Below are 24,688 nucleotides of genomic sequence, written 5' to 3'. Positions count from 1 at the left end.
AAGAAAAAACTCATCTTGAATCTTCATCTTCACCCTTACACCTTCGAACCCTCTTGGAAGTTGAATGCGTGTGTCGATTTATTTGAACGTAGGATTGGAGTTCATCAAGAAGAATGGATGGATTACAATTAATTTTTTAGCCTCATATCCTTTTGTTCAAAAACCATGAACCAAGTCACATTATAACCCTTAAAAGACCTAATTGAGGCAGGGTTTGAGTTAAAAATATACTATAGCAAGGTTGCGTTAACCTGACTCTACAAAGATCTTTGCTAATTATTTGTATCAATCACATCATCTTCCACCTTGTGAATTGCTAGATCAACATTGTGTTATGATCATTGACTCGTTCACTGTATATCACCATCATTTAAATAATGATTGATTTCAAAAATTGCCTTTACATTGCATTAATATTACCATTTTTGAATAAATAATTTTATTTGCAAGTCAGCACTTAACATCAAAGGAATCCCAACAATGCATAGTAAACTGAGGAAATTGATCATGTGAAAGAGTTTCATCCAAGGGAAAATCATTGCGAGAATCGGTCAATCCAAGTTGATCACTCCAAGAGCCATTTAGTCAAAGAACAAATCCTTGCAAGACTCAGACAGAGGCAAGCCACCTAAAGAGCTCAGTGAGTCCAACTCTCCAAATGTCGATCAAATTAGAAGTCTACCACTCCAAGGTTTGGTTAGTCAACAACCACAACAAGATTCAAACATGGGGTTAAGCCATCTCAAGGTGGTGGCAAGCTGCTTCCAAACTCATTTCGAGGAAATATCTTCAAAGAACCAAAAGTCTAAGGTAAGAGAGCTACCGAAGGGCAAGTCCTCTCTAGACCTTCAAATTGCTTAAGTAAACTATGCAGTGCATCAACAACTGTTGAGTTTAAAGTGAGTGTCGGGAAATCCTATTGGAAATTACCTCCCATAAAAATTCCATTCCCTCAATAATAAACCATGTTGCAAATGAACTATTTCATCCATTACCCACCATATGGGCAGTATTGGAAACCTTCAAGTCATTTCCTAAATCATCTGCATGCAGTAATCATGCCTTTTCGCTCTAGCGTCATGCCAGGCATATCATCGCATTCATCTGGCATATTCCCATATCATGAAGCCTTGAAAATAAAACATTTACAATAAAAGTACAACCTCTCTTGGCACCTCTCAAAGTCCAATTATTATTGGCACGCATACATACATTGATCAGTCGTTACATTTCATGCGTCATTACATGTGTGGTATACCCATAAGTGTGGGGCACTACACTAAGTAACCATAACATTACATGCATAAATCAAATGCACATAAAATCATTTTCAATCATAAGCATAAAATGAACCATGTATCATCTACATATGAAGACAATCAATATTACTACAGTAAACTACTCTTTGCTTGTCAGCAGAATCTCGACAGAAGATTCCCTGGTTGATCTCGAAAAGATTTCTAGTTAAACCTCGGCATCATGTATTTTTCTCATTTGAATCTCGACAGAATATTCCTTGGATAATCTTGGTAGAAGATTTCCAAGTTAAACCTCGACAGAAGGTGTTTCCCCATATAATCTCGGCAGAAGATTCCCTGGCTGATCTCGGCAGAAGATTTCCCAATAGACCTCAACAGTAGGTATATCTCTCTTAAAGTGAATCTTTGCAGTAGATTCCCTAGTTGATATCAGCAGAAGATTTTCAAATTAAACCTCGATAGAAGGTACATTTCCTCAAACAAAATATCGAGAGTAGATCTCCTAGTTGATCTCGACAGAAGACTTCACAATAGACCTCGACAGTAGGTATTTGCTCAACAAAACCTCAACAATAGGTATCTCCTAGTGAGTCTTACCAGTAGACTCCCTAGTGAGTTTCTTTTGAATGTTCCCAAAGGAACCTTGGCAGTAGTCTTCCCCGGTGGAATTTCTTTATAAGATTATTCTAGAAGAACATGCAAGTAGTTAGAATAGTTGATCATTTCTCTCCCTAGTGATTTCACCTTGCATTTCCATTCAACAATAAAGGCATCTTGCTAAGCCTTATTCCATATCATTTCATCAATGTAAGCATTTGCATATCATGATCATTCATACATCATGCATAAAAGTAAATTCAAATCATTGCATAACCGAAGAGTACTTCACGCTCATTTTGCATTGACCCAGGCCTTGTTGCTGATTTTATATCCTCTTGACCCCAAAAAATCAATTTTGTTGCCATTTTCAAAGTCCAACCTTTGTCTAGCACATCCTGAGGTTGTGCTTGGTTTGTCCTGTTATTTCCTAGAAAGTTATTGGGTTAACTCTTTCATTGAAAGAAATTCCCCAAAAGATTGGATGATTTTCTTGTAAGAAAACTCCAATATTGTTTTGTGTGGATGATCTTCTCGTAAGAAGACTTTTGATCCTGTTTGTTTGGATGATTTTCTTGTAAGAAAACTCCATCATTTTTGTATGGATGATCTTCTCTTAAGAAGACTCTCGGTCCTATTTGTTTGGGTGAACTCATAGAAAAGTCTTAAAAGTTTTGCATGGATGATCTTCTCATAAGAAGACCCCCATTTATTTTTGTATTGGATAAATTTCCTGTTATGAATCTCCAAAATCTTTGATTGGATGAATTTCTTGTAAGAAATTTCCATAACTGTCAGATATATTCAATATTATCGTCAAGTCATGTCTGAACCTGTTGATGAAACCCCTTTAATATTCCCCAGTGTCTCTTCTCCAGGAGATTATTGTCTCCGATGAGTCTTCACCCTCATTTCTGTTTCATGTCGATCACCATAATTCCCCACAAGTCCATTTCTCATTCTTCATCCATCATAAAATATCCAGTTAGGGTTTGTCTCACATCGCATCATATCCCTAGCAAACCAATTTGAAAAAAAGACCTATATACCTGCATATCATATCATATCATATCATGTCATATACATTAAGGATCAAAATTTGGGTCTTTTTAGTATTTAACTATCTCCCACTACAATCATATAAAGAGTGTCATTCTTTATATCCTCAGGTTGAAGATACTTAAATAGGGGTAATTGTTACACCCAAATTTTGAGCCTAAATAATTGAATCAATACATTCATCACATCATTTGAATTATCTGCATAATATAACATGCATTACATGCCGCATAATTCCTAAAATGTCAGTCAAAATAAATTTTCGGATCTACAGACAGACCGGTTGAATCAATTTTCAAATATGCATCAAATTAGCGGGTGAAAAATTTCAAGATCGAGCTTGCAGACGCCAGTTTTGTTAACCTACGATTCACGTAGTTTAACCTGGCATGCTTGTTTTATATTTTCAGCTACTTTTTCAATCGCATGTTGATCAACTTGAGTCTTTTAATCGATCATTTTTTATTTCAAAATTTGATCAAAACTTGTATGTTTATGAGAAGTTTATTTCACGTTGATCCTTTTTGTGCATTTTGTTTAATTTTTCGAACACTTTTGCACCCGTTTTTTATTCATTTTAATCCCTTTTCTTTTTCTTTTTTTGTTAACATGTTTAGAAAAATAAATAGGGTTTATTATACTTTAGTTTTGAATTTATCTTGTTTATTTACAATTTTTTGATTTTATTGCATTAAAGTAAATTAGACTCATTTTCACACCGAAATATATAAAAGGACATTTGTGGGATTTGAAGAAATTGATAACCCTAACTAGCACATGTATATGTGTTTGTGTGAAGAGAGAGAGAGAGAGAGAGAGAGAGAGAGAGAGAGAGAGAGAGAGAGAGAGAGAGAGAGAGAGAGAGAGAGAGAGAGAGAGAGAGAGAGAGAGAGAGAGAGAGAGAGAGAGAGAGAGAGAGAGAGAGAGAGAGAGAGAGAGAGAGAGAGAGAGAGAGAGAAAGAGAGGGGGCAACATGCAAGAAGGGCATGCGACGCTCCTTGATTGGCTAGTTGAGTTTTTGTTCAAAATTTAATAAATAAAAGAAGAAGTAAACATATTAAAGACCACAAGCAGGCTCCACGCGTCGATTTTTCATTTAGTTTTTTCCTTAAAACTTTGAAAGAAAAATCCTTACAGCTTTTGACAACTATTGACTGTTAATTGATAGGGGGTGGTCTAACGGTAAAATGAGGGGGGGGGGGGATATTATAAAAAGAGAATTGAGTTTTGGAGAAAAAATCGGATATTCATCTCCTCTCCTTTGGGAAACACTTTTTCCTTCTTCTTCAGTCAAGAACTGCACAACCAATAAACCATCTCCATTTTTTCACCAACCAAACAACACCCTTACACATATATTTCCGGAAACCTGGAAGCCTCCAACCCACCATTTCATACTAAAACACACACACACACACACACACACATACACCAAACTTCAGCTTCACCATAGCCTCTCATAACCTCTGTTAGCTGCCACCGTTCGTTGTTGAAACACCCACAAATCATTCCCTACACCACTTATTTTGTTCGCACTACAGTACCACCAAACCCCTCCGGGAAGCCATTGCTCACAAACCCCTCACAATTCAACTCAACAACAAATCGTGAGACCGTGCAACAATTATGATTTTGTGACTCAACATTGATGTACAACATCAACAATCGCTTTACTGATTCGTTTCTTAGTGTCTTTGTTACCTTATTCAGGTTTTAGAAACTCACCGAAATTCGTTGATTTTGAAGCAAAAAGAAATTTGGATGGAGATAACGATCAATTTACCGACTCGTGAATCGAGCCAATAACGGTTTGGGTTATTGGGGTCTTGATTATCTTCCTCTCACTTCTTACTAGAGTTGGATTCATGGAGTTTTTCTTCAACGTTTTTATCCCAATTATGTTTGCTTTTTAGTTCAAGAGGTCATGGATCTTATCTTAGAAAACAACTGATGAGCTTCTCTGCGAAAATCATTTCATGTTTTCTTTCAATGATTCAACAAGTAAAGCCTCCAAGTAATAAAGGATTCCTTTGTGCGCTGCTCAAACTGATTCACATCGTTGTCGCTTCTCTTTTACGGAAAAGCATAACTACTGCTTCCTCTCCCTCAAGCGTGTTGTTTCAACAAAGTAGCACCATCATAGCAAACAACTCCAATATCTCAGCAACAGCCCCTAATGCATCTGCAGCAAATCGCGATTTCGATAACATTGTGGTTTTAATTTGGTTGTTATGTTGTATGTTAGTTGTTTTTATTTTTAGTTTGGTTTTGAATTTGTGATAGCATTGAATATTTTCAGTGAGTGTGCATGTTTAGTTTGTTTTGGTTTTGTTATTATTTCGGGTTGCGTTTGAGATGTTGTACTATCTTGTAACATTGCTGAAAAATAATGAAATATATAATGTGTCATTGCCGCTATTTTACTTTTTCTTGCATTGTTCAAATCGGATTTAGCCTGTGGATTCGACATCAAAAATATGTCATTATGCTGTCGATTTTTCTTTTGATACATTAATATAACATGGTCGATAATTGGTTCGTTTGCATCATGCTTGTGCGGGCTTTTGTTTCGTATCTGAGCTTTGTAAACAATATTGTAAATATTATAAATAATTATGGTTGATTACTATTTGACTTTCGTTGTGTTTTAAATCAGATTTGAAATTCACGAATTCGACATTTTCATGTCGTTATGCTGTTGAAGTTCCATTTCGATATATTAATTTGATTTCTCCGTGTTATAGCCCTTGTGTACGACATTCCACTCTTGTTATCATTAAGCACAAATTGGCTTTGAGCATATTCCGTATTATTTTGCGTGTATCTCATTGTAGTACGCTTTATTTCGATTTTGTTTTTAAGGTTCACATTATTTCAAGTTAATACAATGTGTTTTATCATTGTGCACTTTAAATATCATTGCTTTACGATTTTATTTATTTATTATTGTTGAGCGTTTTGAGTCCATTCTCATTTCATTCCATTTTGTAATGATACACTTCGCGTTAGCAATTCACTCGATTCATGATAGCGTATAACAATCCAACGCCATTATGCTTAAAGTCGAAGTTAGTTTCTATTTCTTTAGACTTTGCACGTCTTTGCTTATGTGACCTTGACTCACATCCTCACTTCATGATCTCGATCTATGCACATTTCACTTTTGATTTACTTATTTCAATTCAATTACAATGAACTTATGTTGTGCATATGACGCATATGCTACTATCTCCTATCTTTTGGGTTGCTCTTGGGCCTTCTTACAATGAGATTCTTTGGTTCAGGTACACTTGTTTGATGGGTTCGCTTTTAATCTCTTTATCTTATATACCCATTTGATAAAATGTACCCACATTCCCATGATGTGTAATATTTTATCGCTTTATTTTTTGCTTGCTTTATTGTTTAGTTAGTTCTAACACAAGAATAAAATCAACTCTTTTTAAAAAAGAACAAAAATAAAAACTCGACCCAACGTCAAGTATTTTTCTCAAGATCAAACCATTTAGAACCTTTCTTTTCAATCCACTTCTACCATTCCCAATTTCTCAAACATTCTACTTTCAAACCTTTTCAAACTCTCCAACCATTTTGTCAAACCATTTTGCAAACGTCAATCAAATTCTTGATTCAACGTCAAGCCATTTTCCCAATGAAAATAAAAAACACTTTATTATTATTAAACACTTTTCAATAGAGATGGAAAAGGAACATGGTGAATACCACGAGCTCTAGAGGCTAATATTCGAGATGGATATCTTGCCCATCCTAGCTCTCACCATTATCAAAAACTTTCAAGGCAACTTTTTCAAACCTTTTCTCAATTAAATCTCAAAACATCTAAGAAATATCGAACCTTTTTGCAAATAAGATGGAAAAGACATGGTGGATACCACAGGCTCCAGGGGCTAGGATTCAAGATGGATATCTCGCACATCCAAGTTCTCACCATTACTCAAAACACATCCAACCAATCAAACTCTTTTCTCGCCACCATGCGATTGATCCTCAAACCTTTTTCATAAACGAAAGGTATTTTATCTCGAGATGATACAAAAATGATGTTTCATCCACTTGAACGTTTGAGTAAGCTAGCGACATTGCTTACGAATATTGATTTGTAAATCTATTCGGTCGTGATGCAAACGTTCCATTCTCCACTTGTTTTGGGTAGCCAACAATTTCTTCTTGTCGATTGGCACAAAGTATATTTTTCTAAAATTGACCTACATACAAATATTTTCTACCCAGGACTATATAGGCTTGAGTTCTCCATTTCATCCGGAGATATGTAGGAGCGAGATTCAAAGTCTCGTCGGGCACCCTAATGAAAAATAAACCTTTTAGTCCTATCGTTTTACTTTTTAATAACTAGACAAAGCATAACATTTCTAAGATAACACTAACGCACACAAATAACTAAATGGTTCTCGTTTTGTACAACGAACATGAGGGGTTCTAATACCTTCACCTTGCGTAATTGACTCTCGGACCCTAATTTGGTTGCGACGACCAATATCATTGTCGTCCTTTCTTGGGTTTTATTGATATTACCCCATTTATTTTTAGGAAAAAATAAAGTTCGGTGGCGATTATGTCCAGTTCATCCCGCGAGCATGCGATTGCGCTTTGTGACCATCGTGTTCTCCTTTTTCGAGGTACGACAATACATATTGCATTCGTTTAGTCGAAGATAAAAATATATGCATCCAATTATTCCCTCTTTAATCTGACGAAAAGTTTGCATATCTATTTAGTCATTTTTGGGACCTAATTATTATTAAGAATCATATCAAAAATATACGTTAAGTGAAAACTAATGCAAATAAACAAATAATTATGAAAATCAAAACAAAAGAAACATTTTTTTTTCAATTTTCTAAGGCAAAAAAGGGACGAAATTTGCCCAGGAGACGGGCAGACAATCACAATGCAAACCCAAATAGCGGTTGTGTTGGACGCGTGACGGGTGTCATCGTGATATGAATATGGGTGATGGTCGTCATCCATGCTGACGGGCGGACCGTCATGATGCAAACCCCGATGACTGGTTGGATGACGATCGTCATAATTACAATCATCGGCTCAAGATCTGCATTTTCTCTCATTACAACATCCAACTCTCTTCCTCTCTCACTCATTCAACAACACAAAAATAATAACAATGACAAAATGACTTTCATGAACACAAATGAATTTACAACAACAATACAATTTTTTGTATGAACAATTTTAAAACTACAAGAACATGCTTGCCTATTTTCTGTGAATAATACAACAACTTGAATACTACAACAATAACAACATGGTTAATTTTTCTATGAAATACAACAACGTGAATATTACAACAAACAACAACAAGCTTACATCAACAATAACATGAATATATTCTACAACTACAACAACATGAATATTTTTCACATGAAATATGACAACATGAATATTACAACAACAACATGAGATTACAACAAGCTTCATAGCAAGAACAACATGAGTATTTTTATAAGCAATAATAATAACATACAAACTTTGAAAAATTGAATAATGTGTTGGTGTAAGCCCTAGAGGCCAATATTTTTGGTACTTGTATCGAATTATTTATTAATAATAAAAGCCTTTTTCTTTATTATGTTTGTTTAATAATGTCCCTAGAATAGCTAGTCCGTTTAATGTATCAAGTGTGACTTAATCATAAGATCCCATTAAACATAAGGACATTATTCTTAAAGTATATGTAGTCGAGCTTTATTGTGAAGTGAGATAACATTAAAGCATTAAGACTATTATGTATATAGACAGATGATCACATCTCATGGATCATGGATAAGGAGTTATCAGAGTCTTAAACATAGGTATGAATATTAAGAGTAATATTTATACTAGATTGACCAGCTATGAGAATGCTATATAGAATGTTATGCAAAGTGTCATATGTTATTCTCATGGTGATAATGGTGTATACCATCCTTTGATCTGAAACTACTATGGACCCTAGATGTTGAGTTGAGTGCCTTATTGCTGATCAAATGTTGTCCATAACTGGATGATCGTAAGACAGTTGATGGGTACTCCACGAAGCATGTTGAGGGACATGAGTGACCTAGATTGAATTTGTCCGCCCTGCGTAACAGGATAAATGTCTACGGGCCCAATATTGAACTGGACAAGGATGACACGTTATATGTCTTGTGTTCAATATAAACATAAAGGCAAAAGGGTAATTGTACACATAAGTATTATCGGTCACACACAACAGGACAGATTGATGAGAGATAGAGTAAATAAGGAACATCGTAAGGTATGGTGCACTTAAGTGAATTGTAGGACATCGTAAGGTACGGTGCACTTAAGTAGAATACGAAATATGATAAGATACCACGCGCTTAAGTGATTTTGGTATATCATAAGGTATGTGCCACATACACTTAAGTGAGCTTTTTAACTTACAGCTCAGACAAGTGGTTCTATAAATAGAACCCTTGTGCAAAAACACTTGTTCAGATGAAAATTTTATTTTATCTCTCTCTCTCTCTCACACACACACACACACACTCATTCAAAGCCTTCATTCGTAGCAGCTACCACTGAGACTAAAGGAATCCGTTCGTGTGGACTGAGTAGAGGCATTGTCACCATTCAACATTCGTGATCACTCCTTCGATCTACATCAAGGGTTTCAATTGCCACAAAAGGTAACGATTCTATCATTGATCATGCCCATTCATAAGGATCACTAAAGGAGAAATTTTAATTTACGCTGCATTTTGGATCGCTATTCTCCTTCATAATATGAAGTTGAACATGGTGATGTTGTTGTTGGTAAAAATGAAGGTGGTAAAAGTATTTAAGATGGGTGTATGATGGAGACATAAGTGATGTATGTAGTATGAAAATGGTAGTGAATGCTTGTGAGGTTGATGAGAAAAAATGGTGGTTTTTGTTAGTTTTCAAGCTGCCTCCTCATGTGTTTTATGCAAAAAAAAATCCTCCCCTCTCATGGATGATAAATGTTGCTTTTATACTAGGATTTTCGCAAAGTTCAAAAATTGAAGAAAGGGACCTCACCATGTGATGCTGAAAAATGCAGTAGGTTTTCTTTGGTGTGTAGTGGTGTCACTCTCTTGTTGCATCCAAATGGAAACACTTTAAAAGCAACAAAGAGAAAGGATGGGAAAAAATGCTCCAAAGAGGCAAGGTAGACTTTTTGACCAAATTATTTATTTATTTATATTATTATTTATTTATTTTTAAATTGATAAAACTTAAAACGAAATAGTAAGAAAAACAATTGTAATATTTGATTGAGATCTTTTTTAGTTAAATGGTTAAAGGTAAAAAAAAAAGGTGTTTTTTTAGTAAGCATTCACTACCATTTGTATGTAGTGTGACAATGATAGTGAATGCTTGTGAGATTGATGAGAAAAAATGGTGGATTTTTGTTAGTTTCTAAGCTGCCTCCTCAAATGTTTTATGCAGAAAAATCCTCCCTATGTTGCTTTTATACTAGGATTTTTGTGAAGTTCAAAAATTGAAGAAATGTACCCTATCATGTGATGCTGAAAAACTTAGTAGGTTTTCTTTGGTGTATAGTGGTGTTTATCTCTTGTTAAATTCAAATGAAAACACTTTAAAAACAACAAAGATAAATGATGAGAAAAAATGCTCCAAAGAGGCAAGATAGACTTTTTGACCAAATTATTTATTTATTTTTATTTTTAAATTGATACAAATTAAAACTAAATAGTCAGAAAAACAATGGTAATATTTGATTGAGATTTTTTTTAGTTAAATGGTCAAAGTTTAAAAAATAGGTATTTTTTGCATTATTGAGATTTAAAAAAACAGAAATTAAAAAAGGACAAAGGAAATTAAAATACATTCTTTTTGATATTTTCTTAATTAAGGGTCAAAAAAATACACTATTATTATTATTATTATTATTATTATTGATTTTTTTAATAAAAATTTTGGAGAGATTTTTTTTAGTACAAATGCAAAACAACAAAAGATTATATATATATATATATATATATATATATATATATATATATATATATATATATATATATATATATATATATATATATATATATACCTGGATAGAATTTGGGTACTACAAGTAGCATAAAATAAAAAAATACCCATAATAGGGGAAATTTTCAGACCTTCACATACCTTCTCGAAGGCCATGATAAAGTCACAATTGTTAGGAAGCAATTAGGAAGGCGCAACATTGAAGGACCTTTAGGACCTCAACGACAAAAGGGGGACATGGAAGAAAATCCTCACATCCTTGATAAAGGGGAGGTCGAAATAGAAATAAGGGAATGGAGGATCATAATAGACAGGCATGGTAACCCCCTCTAATGGTGAACATGCCTCCAGGATATCCATCCCTTCATTTTATGAGGAATAAGTCTCTCTTTTTGTGTAGAAAGAGAGGATTTGTTTGTCAGAAGTATACTAAGGCACAATGTCCTTGGCGTCCTTAGACATGAAGGAAGGGACAACCATTATCTTTTTGTTCCTGGGAAAACAGAAGAATAAAAAGAAATCACCACCACAGTTACAATTGTCAAAAGGATGGCTACAATCCTCAAATCCCACAGTTTTACGTTAACCTAAACCTTATTTGAAACTTTCCTTATAATTGATACTTACAGTTATTACAAAAGGAAGGAATGGAAAAAATACATACCTGTGAGGATTGGAAATGATGAATCAGGAGCTTCTGAAGAAGCTAGGAAGATTGTGGAAGAGCTTGAAGAAGTTGTGAAACAAAATAGAGCAAGAAAAGAAAAAGAGAAGTTTTTATAAGGGAGTTAAAGCCACAAGAAACCTTTTAGGCTCCCTCCTAATTTTGAAAAGCTCAACACGCTTATAGAGCGTGGCACTCGTGTTAAGTGTCTCTAAAAATAGGTCTTCATTGCTTACATTAAATAAAAGCAAGCATTGTCGTCTAAGAGATTGATGTTTAACATCCCCCATATGGCATCCTATTTAATCAGGAGACATCTTGCAGGGGGTGGTGACTCACCCTGAACTAAGGGGTTTACCCCAATATAAAAAGGATTCATCTCCCATTTAAAAGGCCTCCTTTGGATGAAGGATTCACCCCAAGCCGAGGGATTCACCTCCCATTTAAAAGGAAGCCTTCGTCTAAGGGATTTACCCCAAGCTTAGGGACTCTCCTTCCATTTAAAAGGTATCATTTAGTTGAGGGATCCACCCCCAAGCTAAGGGACTCATCTCCCATTCAAAAGGGGTCACACTCCAAAACAAGGAAGCCTTAAAACACTTATCCCTTTACAAAATCCTCGTGCTTAAGGAACTGTGTAGTGTTATATTTGTGAGAGTCTCAAATAAGGGAAACATAATGGTCCCCACCTCGTGAGGTATCAATTGGGATCTGCCTTTCCGTAGCATGGGGGATCGCCCTCATAATAAGACACGTATATAATACCAATATCCCTCCATCATTCATGAAGACTGAGTCATACTATGACTTCCTGTAAAATAGGTAGCCAACAGTCTTCCCCAGTCAATGGGGAACATTTACCACTTCTTAGGATTTCCTAAACCTTAGGCCCAAGAGACTCTGTAAATATCTAACCTTTTGAGGGTAGAAGACATATCATAACTTAACTAGTATATCGCATAATACAAAGCGTCTAACATCACGTGAGCTAGCCTCTCATAACACTATAAACGCTCTAAACATAATCATACATGGCCTCTCGCTGCTGCGGGAAATCCCTAATAGTTATAAACCTACTAAGACCTCTGAGTATCCCCTACCTGTATAGGGATACCATACACACATGTAATTTTTTACCAGTACAAAAGTCATCTTACAAGCAGTTGTTTAAAATAAGTGCTAAGATAATTGAAGAAAATGATAAGATTACAAAATGCAACTTAGACCTTAAGGAGTATCTAGAGTTTCTTGAAGAAAGTAATAAAACTCTTAAGTTAGAACTGCTAATATTAGAAACTCAGCAGGAATATATGAGACATGTATCTTGATGAAAAAGGAAGTGACAGATCTGCATGAAACTCTAAGTAAATTTACTAAGGAGAAATAAAACCTTGACTTGACCTTATCAAGTTAAAAGCCTTCCCTAAATAAAAAAGGACTAGGATTTAAGCACGATAGAGTACCTAGTAAAGGATTAAAAAGGGAGGAATCAAACCAACATGTTTATAAGTGCTCTCATTGTAATAGACTAGGCCACTTATAAAACGTCTTTCTTTCGATAAAAATAAAAGGTCCAAAGATAATAATCATAGAACTTCTGGAGCCACTAACACACCTGGATCTAAGAAAATTTGTATACTAAAGATGAAACCTTAGTATGTTTTGCAGGGTCACTTTACAACTTTTATAAATCCTTAGATTATATTAAATAAAGCAGTGCAAAGCAAAAAATATACTTTTGATTATACAGTGGTTTCTAGTATGAAGTATTTTATCCAAGAATGATCGACGTTGGTGTATCAATGATAGTGATAAAATCAAAAAAAAATTGTTGAGGATGGCCTCAACATGTTTGATCCATGATCAACTAACCTCATATTAGGTTGAGTAAATATGTCTACGGTATACATATCCATCTCATTGTTTAACCAATTATCTGTATCCAACAATCCATAGAGAAGGACACACCACAATGTGTTGGTGTTACCTTAAAAGAGGGAAGCATTATCAAGGTTTCTTGATAATTATGGTAAAACACTACTTTAAGATTGGAATGATTAGAAAAATCTTATTAATCCTTTAAAATTGTGCTTTTAATTTTTGCTCATCAATTTAAACTATTTCTTTAATCCCTTGGATAAGCTTTCTAGTCTTTTATAGAAAAAAGGTGAAAATAAAGTTGGTCAGGGGTGCAGGAAATTGAAAAAGCCAAGGCAAATCCAGCACAAGACCCAAAGAGCACCAAGGAGGCTGATTCGCACAAGCCTAATCAATTGGAGCTTTGATCCAATCAATTGAAGGACCTTTGTACACTCCTTTTCAAATCCAAAATAATTGAAACTTGTTCTATAAGTCAATCAGATATTTGCATTAATGAAAGTTGATTAAAATCTATGGAAATTTAATCACCCAATCGATTAGAGTATTAACAAAATCGATTGGGATACTACTTTTGGGATGATTTTGCTCTGATTTTGATTATACACAATCTCCATTAATTACTTGCAACGCTTACACGCTCAAATTCTTTAGAAGCCACAGTATAAATAGGTAAATCTTTCTCACTCTTTTGCATTGCATATTTTAGATTTCTCTCTAGTTGTGTATGTGAGATCATTCCTTCAAAATTACCATCATGACTTCTAGGGGCCTGAGATTTTCCTTTAGTCCTCTCCTTAATGCTTTCACCTCTCAATAACATGAAGAAAGATTCCTCAAAGACTTTTCCAATAGAACCATCTTGAGAGTCCACACTTTGGATTCTGAAGCTTTTAAAGAACGTGAATTCTTCAAAACATTTGAAAATCTAAATTTCTCTACCTTCCTATACAACCCCTCAAGAAAGGTGTATCCTTCAATAGTTAATATGTTCTTCTCAAATCTTTACTCCACCGATGGAACAATCCACTCTGAAGTAAAGACGTATAATATCTCTATTATTGAAAGAGTTTGCAAATATCTCAGATCTTCCCCTTGAAGATGTTATCATCAAACCAGGAGATCCATGCTACAACTTCAACCATAAGATTGTTGCATCCTCATTCTTGAAAAAACCATAACCTTTAACACCAAATACGTTCACTATAGTGTACATTATCCCCGTCAGTCATATGATCCATTATGTAACAAATCACATACTTTTTCCAAGAAAAATCAATTTATGTCACATAACTCAGTTTGATGTTGAAGTTGTATGGATAATCAAAAACAAAATCAAGACAAATTGGGAAAATTAAGTAATCCAATACATGATGGGAATAGGAAAAAGAAGTGTGCCTACCATATGGTAATGTAATCATAAAAATCCTTGAACACAACAAATTCAACTTTGGAGAAGAAGAGTTTGTAGAAGATGTAACAAAGATATGAGAAGCAGTTTTAGAAACAATAAGATATAAGATCATTGATGGAAAGGTAATTAAAATCCTTCAAATAAAAATAAGAGAAAGATGGATGATCAAGAAGCACCTGTATATCTGGAAAGCTTTGGCTATAATATCCCTCAGCTGACCTCAACTGAAGACCTACTCAATAAAGTAGCTGGATAAAACAAACGAGAAAATGGACTTCATAACTTGTCACGTTATTCAAAACCAGGCACAACTACCTCAAGACTTGTTCCTATATGATGATTTTGATGATGAAGAGTATCACTTATATGTCTTAGTTTTTAACTGTGATTTCCTTCTTGTTCTTCACATTATTTTCAATTCCTGAAATTTACCGCTTTTTGTACTTCAATTCCATTATGAATTGAGTTAATAAAGTGTGATTTTTTTTCTTTCAAAAGACTTTTGTGCCTATATGTTTACATATTTAAATTTTCGCAGCTCATCATTTACCCTCCTTTTTTATTTTGACAAAGGGGGAGAAGTGTACTCTCAAGGGGAGTAGAGTATACTATCTACTTGAGGGGGAGTTTAACCACTCCATATATATATATATATATATATATATATATATATATATATATATATATATATATATATATATATATATATATATATATACATATATATATATATATATATATATATATATATATATATATATATATATATATATATATATATATATATATATATATATATTGTCTCTTTTAACACCTCCCTAAGATATTCGTTATCATCGTCAAAATGGGGGAGAATGTAGAATCATATTTTGTAGGGTATTCAAAGAAGTGATCAAATCTAAAGATGACTATCATGGCATACCTTTGATAATGTGATTTTGATCATGAAAACTAAAAGGATATTTTTATATAACTTGTATGACAACTTGAAGATGCAATTCTTGAGTCAAGGAAGTATTACAAACAATTAAAGATGCAAGCAGATGAATTAGGGTTTGGTGATCACCGCAAACATCCTCTGAAGATGGAATTTAATCTAAATATATCTCGAGCCTCATGTCCAAGAAGATTAAAGCAATTGATTATATAATTGGTTATTTAATAAGTGTTGAAGCTTCAAAGTGTGAAAGAGAGGAAGTGTGAAAGCTCACCCAGTCACGTCTGAGTGAAACATGTTTCGTAAAAACACAAGGGAATTTTTGTAAAGTTATACGGATAAAATTACACACACACACACACACACACTAAAACATGTTTTTAAACTATTTATTTTTCAAAGTAAAACCCAAAATTCTTTTGGAGTGTAGTCAGTTAATTCAGGAATAGTCATAAAGTTTTGGACAAAATTTTGAACTGTCCAATCGCTTGGATCCCTTACCCAATAAACTTGGTAAGTGGAAAAGTTATCCCTAAACAATTAATACAACATCTTAATGAAGTGCAATGTCTTTGTATCAATTCTTTCCTTTTTTAACATTTGTAATCGATTAATTTTGGGCTTCCAATCTATTACGATAAAAAGCCAGTCAATTAGCACATTAATTTTGGCCCATGGATCTTTTCTTTCCCCTGCCAACCTCTAGCCTATAAATAAAGGACTCTCTCTTCACGTTTTTATATCTAGAAATGTGAGCCTTCTAAATCACTTCACACACTCTCTCTCTAAAATATTTTTTCACTTTCTCTCACTTTAACTTAGGCGTACCGCTACGAGAAAGGTTTTGTGTTTGGTAAGAAAGTTTTTATTCTAGAAAGGGAATTATTGTAAATTCACCAAGGAGTATTTTTCTCTTGGTTGAATAATTTATTCTTAAGGGAGTGTTTGTTTGGATTTAAAAGCTAAACTCATTAAAAGCTTTTTTTTAGGGATTTAGGCTCTTAAGTTGCCATTTCGGTTCGTAAGCTCAACCCGTGTAAAAACTTACTTTGGTTCGAGATCAGCTCTTTTTAAAATCCCAACTTGGTTCATGTTTAGCCTGTTTAAAACCTTGGTTTTGTTAGTAAGCCCAACTCATGTAAAAACTTACTTTGGTTCGAGATCAATAAGATTTAAAATCTAAACTTGGTTCGTGGTCAGCCTGCTCAAAACCTCAATTCAGTTTGGAGGAAACATGGTCAAAAATACAGTTTGTTTCGAAATAAGTCAGTAGAAAATCTCGATTTAGCTTGGAGAATAACCACTTTAAGTTTCTATTTGGAAGGAAGACTAACCGCTTCAATCCATCATTTGAAAGGCAGCCTAACCACTTTAGTCCGTTATTCTTTGTTTGGTTGGAAGTTAGCTAAAAACTTTATTTTTCCATGTATAAGGGAGTTCGAGAGTTTAACCTACTAAAATATCTTAAGCCTTACTGGATACTCTTAAGATCAAATATTGGGGAAAAGATTAGGTCTTTTTGACCGAACCTATATAATTCTCTGGTGTCATTTCTCTTACCTTTAACTCTTTATTTTCTGCATATTTACTTCCGCTGCTAATTCTAAGAACATTTTAAAATGGTTTTAAACTCTGAAAATGATAACAAAATGTTAACAAATTATCATTTTTCTAAAACCCATAATGCACATCATCTCTTGTGTGTGGAGTCATATGTCAAACACCTGCTACTACTATTAACTAAAATTTGAAACATATGCAAGATATATTCAAGAACTTGAAGAATATTAATCTTAGTATAGTAGTTGGTGAAAAGCGAGAACTATGGGCTCAAATTAATGGAATTCAGAGGTTGGTGCAAGCTGGTCAAGGGAATAAATTTCTCCAAAAATTAGAGTTCTAACTTCAACGAGATATATATAAAAAATTCTTCATTAAGAGGAGCTTATGTGATTTCACCACTCTTGAGCTAAGTGGCTTGATCATGGGGATCTTAATACGAAATACTATAATTTGAAAGTTGTTAATATGAGAAGGCAAAATCAAGTTCAAATGTTCTGTGACACCAATGGCATGTGGGTGGAAGATGAACACCAACTTCAATCTATGGAAACTTATTTTTTACAAGAATCGTTTTACTGAAATTGTTAGAGAGGATGAATGGTTCCAAACACCGGTTTCTTATCCTAGAGTTTCTCAAGAGTCTTTAAATCTTCTGAGTGATTATTTGAACTATAGATAGGTTAGGTCAACGTGTTTTGATATGGTGCATTGGAAATCACCTGGATCAAATGGATATCCTACTGGTTTTTATCAAAAAACATGGGAATTCATTGGATTGAATACTTGTAATTTTGTCAAGAAAATATGGGGTAATCTGGATGTGCTTGTTGAGATTAATAAAAAATATATCTGCTTAATTCCTAACGTAACACATCATGAGTTTATTAATCAGTTATGTCACATTTCCCTTTGCAATAATTTGTAGAAGATTATTAGAAAAGTGGTTGTAAATAAGTTGAAGATTATTGTTCCTCAAATTGTCTTTCCTTTTCAAAAGGGCTTTGTACCAGGGAGAAGTATTCGTGATAATATTACGTTGCACACAAAATGACTCATAGCATGCAAAAGATGAAAGTGAAGATAAAGTATTTTGTGATTAAAGTTGATTTAACTAATGCATATGATATGATAAAGTGGTCTTTCATTAAAAATATCTTGAAGGAAGTGGGATTTTCTTTGGAGCTAATCACTATTATTATGGCTTGTATTACAACTATGATCACTAATGTGAAATGGAATGAAACTAGATCAGAATTTTTCAAACCTCAGAGAGGTATCAAACAAGGAGACCTTATTTCTTCGTACCTCTTTGTTGTTTATTTGGATAAATCATCACATCTTATTTCTCATAGTGTGGAGAAAGGATTTTGAAAAATTATAAAGGCAGATAGAAATGGTCCTCTCATATCTCACTTGATGTTTTCAGATGATCTTTTATTGTTTGGTCAAGTTATAAGGTTCAAATGCAATGTCTGCTCGATATTGTTAATCAATTTTTATTTTTGTTCGATCAGCAAGTAAGTATTGATAAAACAAACATTCTTTTCTCTAGAAACACTTTTGTATATGTTCTTCGTAAATTGGTTGTTATGTATGGATTTCGTGAAGCACAATCGCTTGGAAAATATCTAGGTGCCCCTCCCCTTGGTAGATCACCAAGAAGATATGATTTTAATTATATCTTGGAGCAAATTAAGTCATAGTTGACCTCCTGAAAAGCTCAACGCCTTTCATTTACAGGTCGAGTAACTCTTTATAAATCTATCCAAGCTCTTCTTATCTATACTATGGTGACCACTAGCATTCCAAAAGCTTGTTTGCATGAGATTCAAAAGTTAGAGCGTTCTTTTATCTAGGGTGATAGTGAGGAGCATATAAGAGTTCATTCGGTGAAGTGGTATGTGATAACACTACCAAGATTGTTAGAAAGATTGGGTATTAGACGATTGAATGTTATGAATAACACTTGTATTTTGAAGCTTGGTTGGGTCATTCGAAGTAATGAATAATCACTTTATTGTGAATTTATGTGTGGCCAATATATGAGGACCAATGTGGTTTATGAAGTGTGATTGTTAAGGCAAACGATTCCAATTTATAGAAGAATCTCAGTAACTTGTGGCATATGTTTATTCAGTTTGCGTATTGGTCTATAAGAGATGGTTTCAATATAGATGTTTGGTCTCATCGTTAGGTTGAACTAGATATGAAGTTGATGGATATTAATACAAAGGGTGTCGATATATCTTCTTATCAGCATTTAAAGGGCATGTTGGATCAACATGGTCAATGGAATGTGAATCTTTTAAAGCAATTGTTTCCTTAAAATATGGTAACTAAATTCTAACTATTCTCTCTTCCGATGGTAATAGTGGAAGTGATATTTGTTGTTCGCCAAATGATAAAAAGGTGACTATACTGTTTCATCAAGTTATAAATTAATGTGTATTTTTTGTAGGCAAAATGGCTCAGGATAGTTTGAGGTAGATATGGAAGCATAAAGTCCCTGAATGAATAAGGGTCTTTATTTGATTAATGTATCATAGCAGGATAATGACCAATGAGAGGAAAAATAAAATGCAATTAGGAAAACCTTTTTGTAGTCACTGTGGAACAAAGGTGGAATCCATTATACATGTCTTACGTCATTATCCTTTGCTTTTTTCTATTCGGACTAATGTGGTTAAGTTGGATATGAGAGACTCTTTTTTCACTAATAATATTAAGGAGTGAGTGAATACTAATTTGCGTTTGAATTTTGATATTAGTGGAGATCCGTCGTGGACTGAACACAAGTGAAATCCATTATACATGTCTTACGCCATTATTCTTTGCTTTTTTCTATTTGGACTAATGTGGTTAAGTAAGAGAGACTCTTTTCACTAGTAATATTAAGAAGTGAATGAATAGTAATTTGCATTTGAGTTTTAATATTAGTAGAGATCCGTCGTGGACTGAACTTTGGGCAACCTCTTGCCATTCACTTTTGATGTGAGGAATAAGGAACAACATGATGAGAATTTTTTGAGGCATAGAATTTCGTGACGGCAAGTCATTAAAGTTGTTCATGAGTATTTTTTGGTAGCGGAGCTGCATGATAGTAAGATAGAGTTGGTTCGAGAGACTAAGCAAATAAGGTGGATTTCTTCTCCTTCGGGTTGGGTGAGATTGAACACAAATTGAGGTAGTAAGGATGATTTGATAGTTGGATGTTGTGGTCTTTTAAGATGTTATACGAATGAGTGGCTCAGAGGCTTCACAAGATATTTGCGTTCATGCCGTGCATATATTGTTGAACTTTGGGGTGCGTTAGAAGGATTAAGATTATCAAAAGAGCTTGAGTTTCAAGATATTGAGCTTCATATAGATTCTAAAGTGGTAGTTCAAAACATTTTGGATTTTGAATAGGGTAGTATAATTGAAATACGATTGGTAAAACAAATTCAACAATTACTCAAACTGAATTGGGAGGTGTGAGTTTATCATATTTAATGTGAGTCAAATATGTGCGTAGATGCACTTGTCAACATGGAGTGTAATCTAGGCCTTAATTTGATGCTTTATGAGCGAGTTTCTGTTAAAATTTATCTCTTTTATTGATTGATTGAATTAGAGTCTCTACTAATGGGTTAATTACTATGTATTTTTCTCTATGTGCTTAGAATTGCACTTGAACTTTATGTATTCTTTTCAATATTTTATAGGTGGGGAAAGTATATACATGTGATGTTGAACTCATAGCCTTTGCAAGTTACAATTGATCATTTGTTGTTCTATGGCGTTTGATTGAAAAGTGAGAAGTTAGAGATAGTTACAACGATTGTGAATTTGGGTCCAAACAACCATAGCTAAACCCCAAACCATTTGATCCTCTAACAATTTACAACTTTAAATGTGCATTTGATCCTCTAACAATTTACAACTTTAAATGTGAAGGGATGAAAAGATCGAAATAGGAGAAACATGAAACAACGTACCAACAAAGCACTATTTTTTTCTTTGAAAAATTGAATATGTATTTTTAATAGAACACAACTGACAAGGCAGCTCATGCTTCTGTTCCATATACAAGACACAGATTCAAGAAAATGTCTTCAACCGAAGTTGAACCCACCAGATGGTAATGAAGGCTCTTTGCTTCCAAAGTTGAAACCAGATTGATAACCATTGCCTGATGGTAGTATATCATCTTTCTCTTCACACCAGTATGTTTCAAGAAGTTTAACAGCCTTCTCATATATTTCATCGTTGTCGTGATTCTGCAGGCTTTCAATCTTCTCCAATCCCTCAGAATCCTCTATCATCTGAGCATACAAGTTGGCATCTTCATAGTCACCTTGACTCTTCTCTGCTTCTCCAGCAATCAAAATATTCTCTAGGCCCTCTAAACAGACCGCAATAACTATAGGATCGGGGAAAACAAGCATATCGCATAGTGGTTTTATGCAACCTTGATCCACCAAGTACCTTGTAACCCCATAAGTGAATATCATAAATTCAGAAAGTTAATCATTTTTAAGAACCTATTAAAGAAAACACGTACTTGATCTGCTCAGGATTTCCAGCAGCTGTAGCATTTGTTGTTGCCCAAGCAGCTTCTTTTTTTATGTCAAAATCTGCATTTTGAAGAAGACTCACAAGCGGAGGAATAAGACCGACTTCAAAAACAGCCTACATATGTAAATCGTATCATCGGCTTTTAATTTATACAAAATAAAAAAATAAACTTCAGAATAAAATATAAACTCATTTAATCTCTTAGATTACACAATTTAAGTAGTCAGCACCCTTCAGCTTATTCGACAAATGTTATGACCCTACATTATATTCAATTGACAAGCAAATTATGATTGCCTGGCTTTACCTGTACTTGTTCCTTATTTCCTGCTGTAATGTTGGATATAGCCCAACAAGCTTCTTTCTTGATGGTTTTTTTAAGAGGTTGTAACAATAGGTTCAAAAGGCAAGGGAGTGCACCGTGATTGATCATCACCTAGCAAGAGACAAAAAAGAAACACAATAAGGAGAATCAATACAAAATCTAAAAGAAATAGAATTTGACTAAATGTGAAGACTGACATCGGCAACCTTGTCCCTTTTGATCGTATAAACTAGTATCAAATAATAATTTCAATCAGTTACAGATCACTACCTGAGTTTGCATATCATCTCCAGTCACAATATTTCCCACTGTACGAACAACAGGAACCAACACTGAAGTAGATGGGTGTCTGGAAATGAGACCATACACATAGTTAGGCAATCAACCCTTGAAACAACATCATCAGGATCATTGAAACAACTAATACTCACTGAAGGAGCTGCACCAGTCGGCCAGATACACCTGCGTCAATAACGTCTTGTATTTTTTCATTTGACTCATCAGAAAGGTATGATAAAGCCCAGCAAGCATCTGACAAAATTTCTTCATCATCCGACAAAACCAAACGCCCAAGAATTGGAAGCGCATGTCTCACCTGTCATATAAACTATTAACAAAAAGAATAGCCAAAAACTCAACAGACCTATCTCTAAGGTTTGATTTCAATAAAACAATAGATATCATTTAAATGAAACAATAGATATCATATAAATGAAAAAATAGATGTTATACTACCATCTCAAATGGAGGTTGTGGCTTTCCCCTACAAAAGTTTGATAAACACCATGTGGCATTTCTCAGCATTGAAAGTTTGGCGTGCTCGTTCATCTGGGCTAATAGTGAGATAAGAGCACCATGATCAAGCACTAGATCGCGATGCCAGGAGGAGTCACCAGAAATATTTCCCAAAGCCCACACCGCCTAGAATTTCATGGATATAATCATCACTAAACAATGAAATTAAGAAAGATGCTTGTAGAACACATTCAAGTAAGATATACCTGCTCTCGAACTTCCTCAATAGGTGAACTAAGCAACGCGACAAATGCAGGAACTGCTCCGTGATCAACCACCACTTTAGTGTTCTCAGGAGTTCCAGATGCTATGTTTGTCAGAGTCCATGCAGCCTCAAACTAAACAACAGGCAAAATAGATAAAAAAATAATGAACCCAACAGATTTCAACCATCCACAAAGGAGAACACAAAAAAATGCGAATTCAAACATTTGAAACCTGGAGTTGAGGGCAATCCTCCCTGGCAAGAAACTCAACCAAACGCGGCATAGCACCAGATTTAATAACCGTATCAATCGGAGGATTCCGTTCTAGGACAAAAAAAAACATTAACATATACTAGTAGAGGCTAAACAAGAACAATCAAGAAAGTGGTGAACAGAAACGAATCATTCACAATTTACCAATTGAAAGTAGCTTCCGAAACAGTATGGTGGCTTCCAGTTGAGCATCACGGTCGTCAGAGCAGACGCCGGCAACCATTGAAGGAAGACTCTTTAGCTACATGAATCAACAGACACGATTGAAAAACAAACTTCAAATCCACCGTCTGAAATTTCTTAAACCCTAACTTGCACCATAGAAACGAAAATGGATAAAATAACAGAGTAAAGATAAAACTGAGAAGTACCTTCTTGTCGATTGAATAAGGAGTGGGCAACTGCTCCTGAGATGGAAGGCCTTCGCGACGCTTCTTCTGCAAGCTTTCTTCACGTTTGCTCTTGCGAATCTCGATCATGTTGTCTTCACGTCTCCGGCGACCGTCGGTGGCGTCGACGGCGACCTTGTAGCGGTTACGGCGCGCATCGGTTCTTGCATTTGGTCGAAGCGACATCGTTTCGATAGTTGATGATGATGAAAAATGAGAGAAGAATTTGAATATATAGATAGTGGTAAAATTACCGCGAAGGACGGAAAAGACCTAGTGCTAGGTAACGGTTTTTTTTCTTTTAAAATATTATCTCAAAAAAGTAAAATGGGCCGAGCCCATTACAAAGTAAACTCCAAAACCCAAAGAAATAAATTTGTTTTTATCTAACACCCCCTATGCCTATACCACACTCCTACGTTGCATTAATTGCTATATTATCTTTAATTTTTTAGAAAATTGTGGTATTAAGTGGTATACATCCATATTTAGAAAACTCTTATTGTATTTTTATTTTAATATTTTTAATTCTTTTGACATTTAGTATACTTTACTCTCCTCATTAATATATCATTAAGAAATTGATTATATTCTATAATAAGTCAATTTAATAGTATTAGACATACAAATATAATTATAATTCTATTTTTCCTTAAATGCTCTTATATATTCATTACAAAAATATTTGGTTGTTTTAATATCATATTCTTTTTAAAGGGAATTTATAATTATTTGGTG

At 34.3% G+C, this 24,688-nt stretch overlaps 1 protein-coding gene across 1 annotated transcript; it reads right to left on the bottom strand.

Moving 5' to 3' along the window:
• Window positions 1–21,250: 21,250 nt before the first annotated feature.
• On the bottom strand, window positions 21,251–24,215 carry LOC127073235 (importin subunit alpha). Its single transcript, XM_051014366.1, has 10 exons — window positions 23,933–24,215; window positions 23,706–23,802; window positions 23,521–23,612; window positions 23,289–23,420; window positions 23,023–23,208; window positions 22,719–22,882; window positions 22,558–22,636; window positions 22,270–22,398; window positions 21,949–22,076; window positions 21,251–21,872 (listed from the first exon to the last, which is right to left on the bottom strand). Exons 1-10 carry the CDS (start codon window positions 24,134–24,136, stop codon window positions 21,500–21,502), a joined length of 1,584 nt encoding a protein of 527 aa, XP_050870323.1. The 5' UTR covers window positions 24,137–24,215; the 3' UTR covers window positions 21,251–21,499.
• Between the last annotated feature and the right edge of the window lie 473 nt (window positions 24,216–24,688).

Source organism: Lathyrus oleraceus, chromosome 4 (assembly GCF_024323335.1).
Source record: "Lathyrus oleraceus cultivar Zhongwan6 chromosome 4, CAAS_Psat_ZW6_1.0, whole genome shotgun sequence".
NCBI lineage: Eukaryota > Viridiplantae > Streptophyta > Magnoliopsida > Fabales > Fabaceae > Lathyrus > Lathyrus oleraceus.
Note: the sequence above shows the minus strand (reverse complement) of the source record. Positions and strands in the feature narration are given on the sequence as shown.

What these genes read in the sequence shown, in the direction of transcription:
- LOC127073235 (XM_051014366.1), bottom strand. Translation starts at nt 24,136, where the DNA reads ATGTCGCTTCGACCAAATGCAAGAACCGATGCGCGCCGTAACCGCTAC. An exon ending in TTGAGGAAGTTCGAGAGCAG is followed by an intron (nt 23,209 to 23,288) that starts GTATATCTTACT and finishes ATGAAATTCTAG; the next exon opens with GCGGTGTGGGCTTTGGGAAA. An exon ending in GGAAATCCTGAGCAGATCAA is followed by an intron (nt 21,873 to 21,948) that starts GTACGTGTTTTC and finishes TGGGGTTACAAG; the next exon opens with GTACTTGGTGGATCAAGGTT.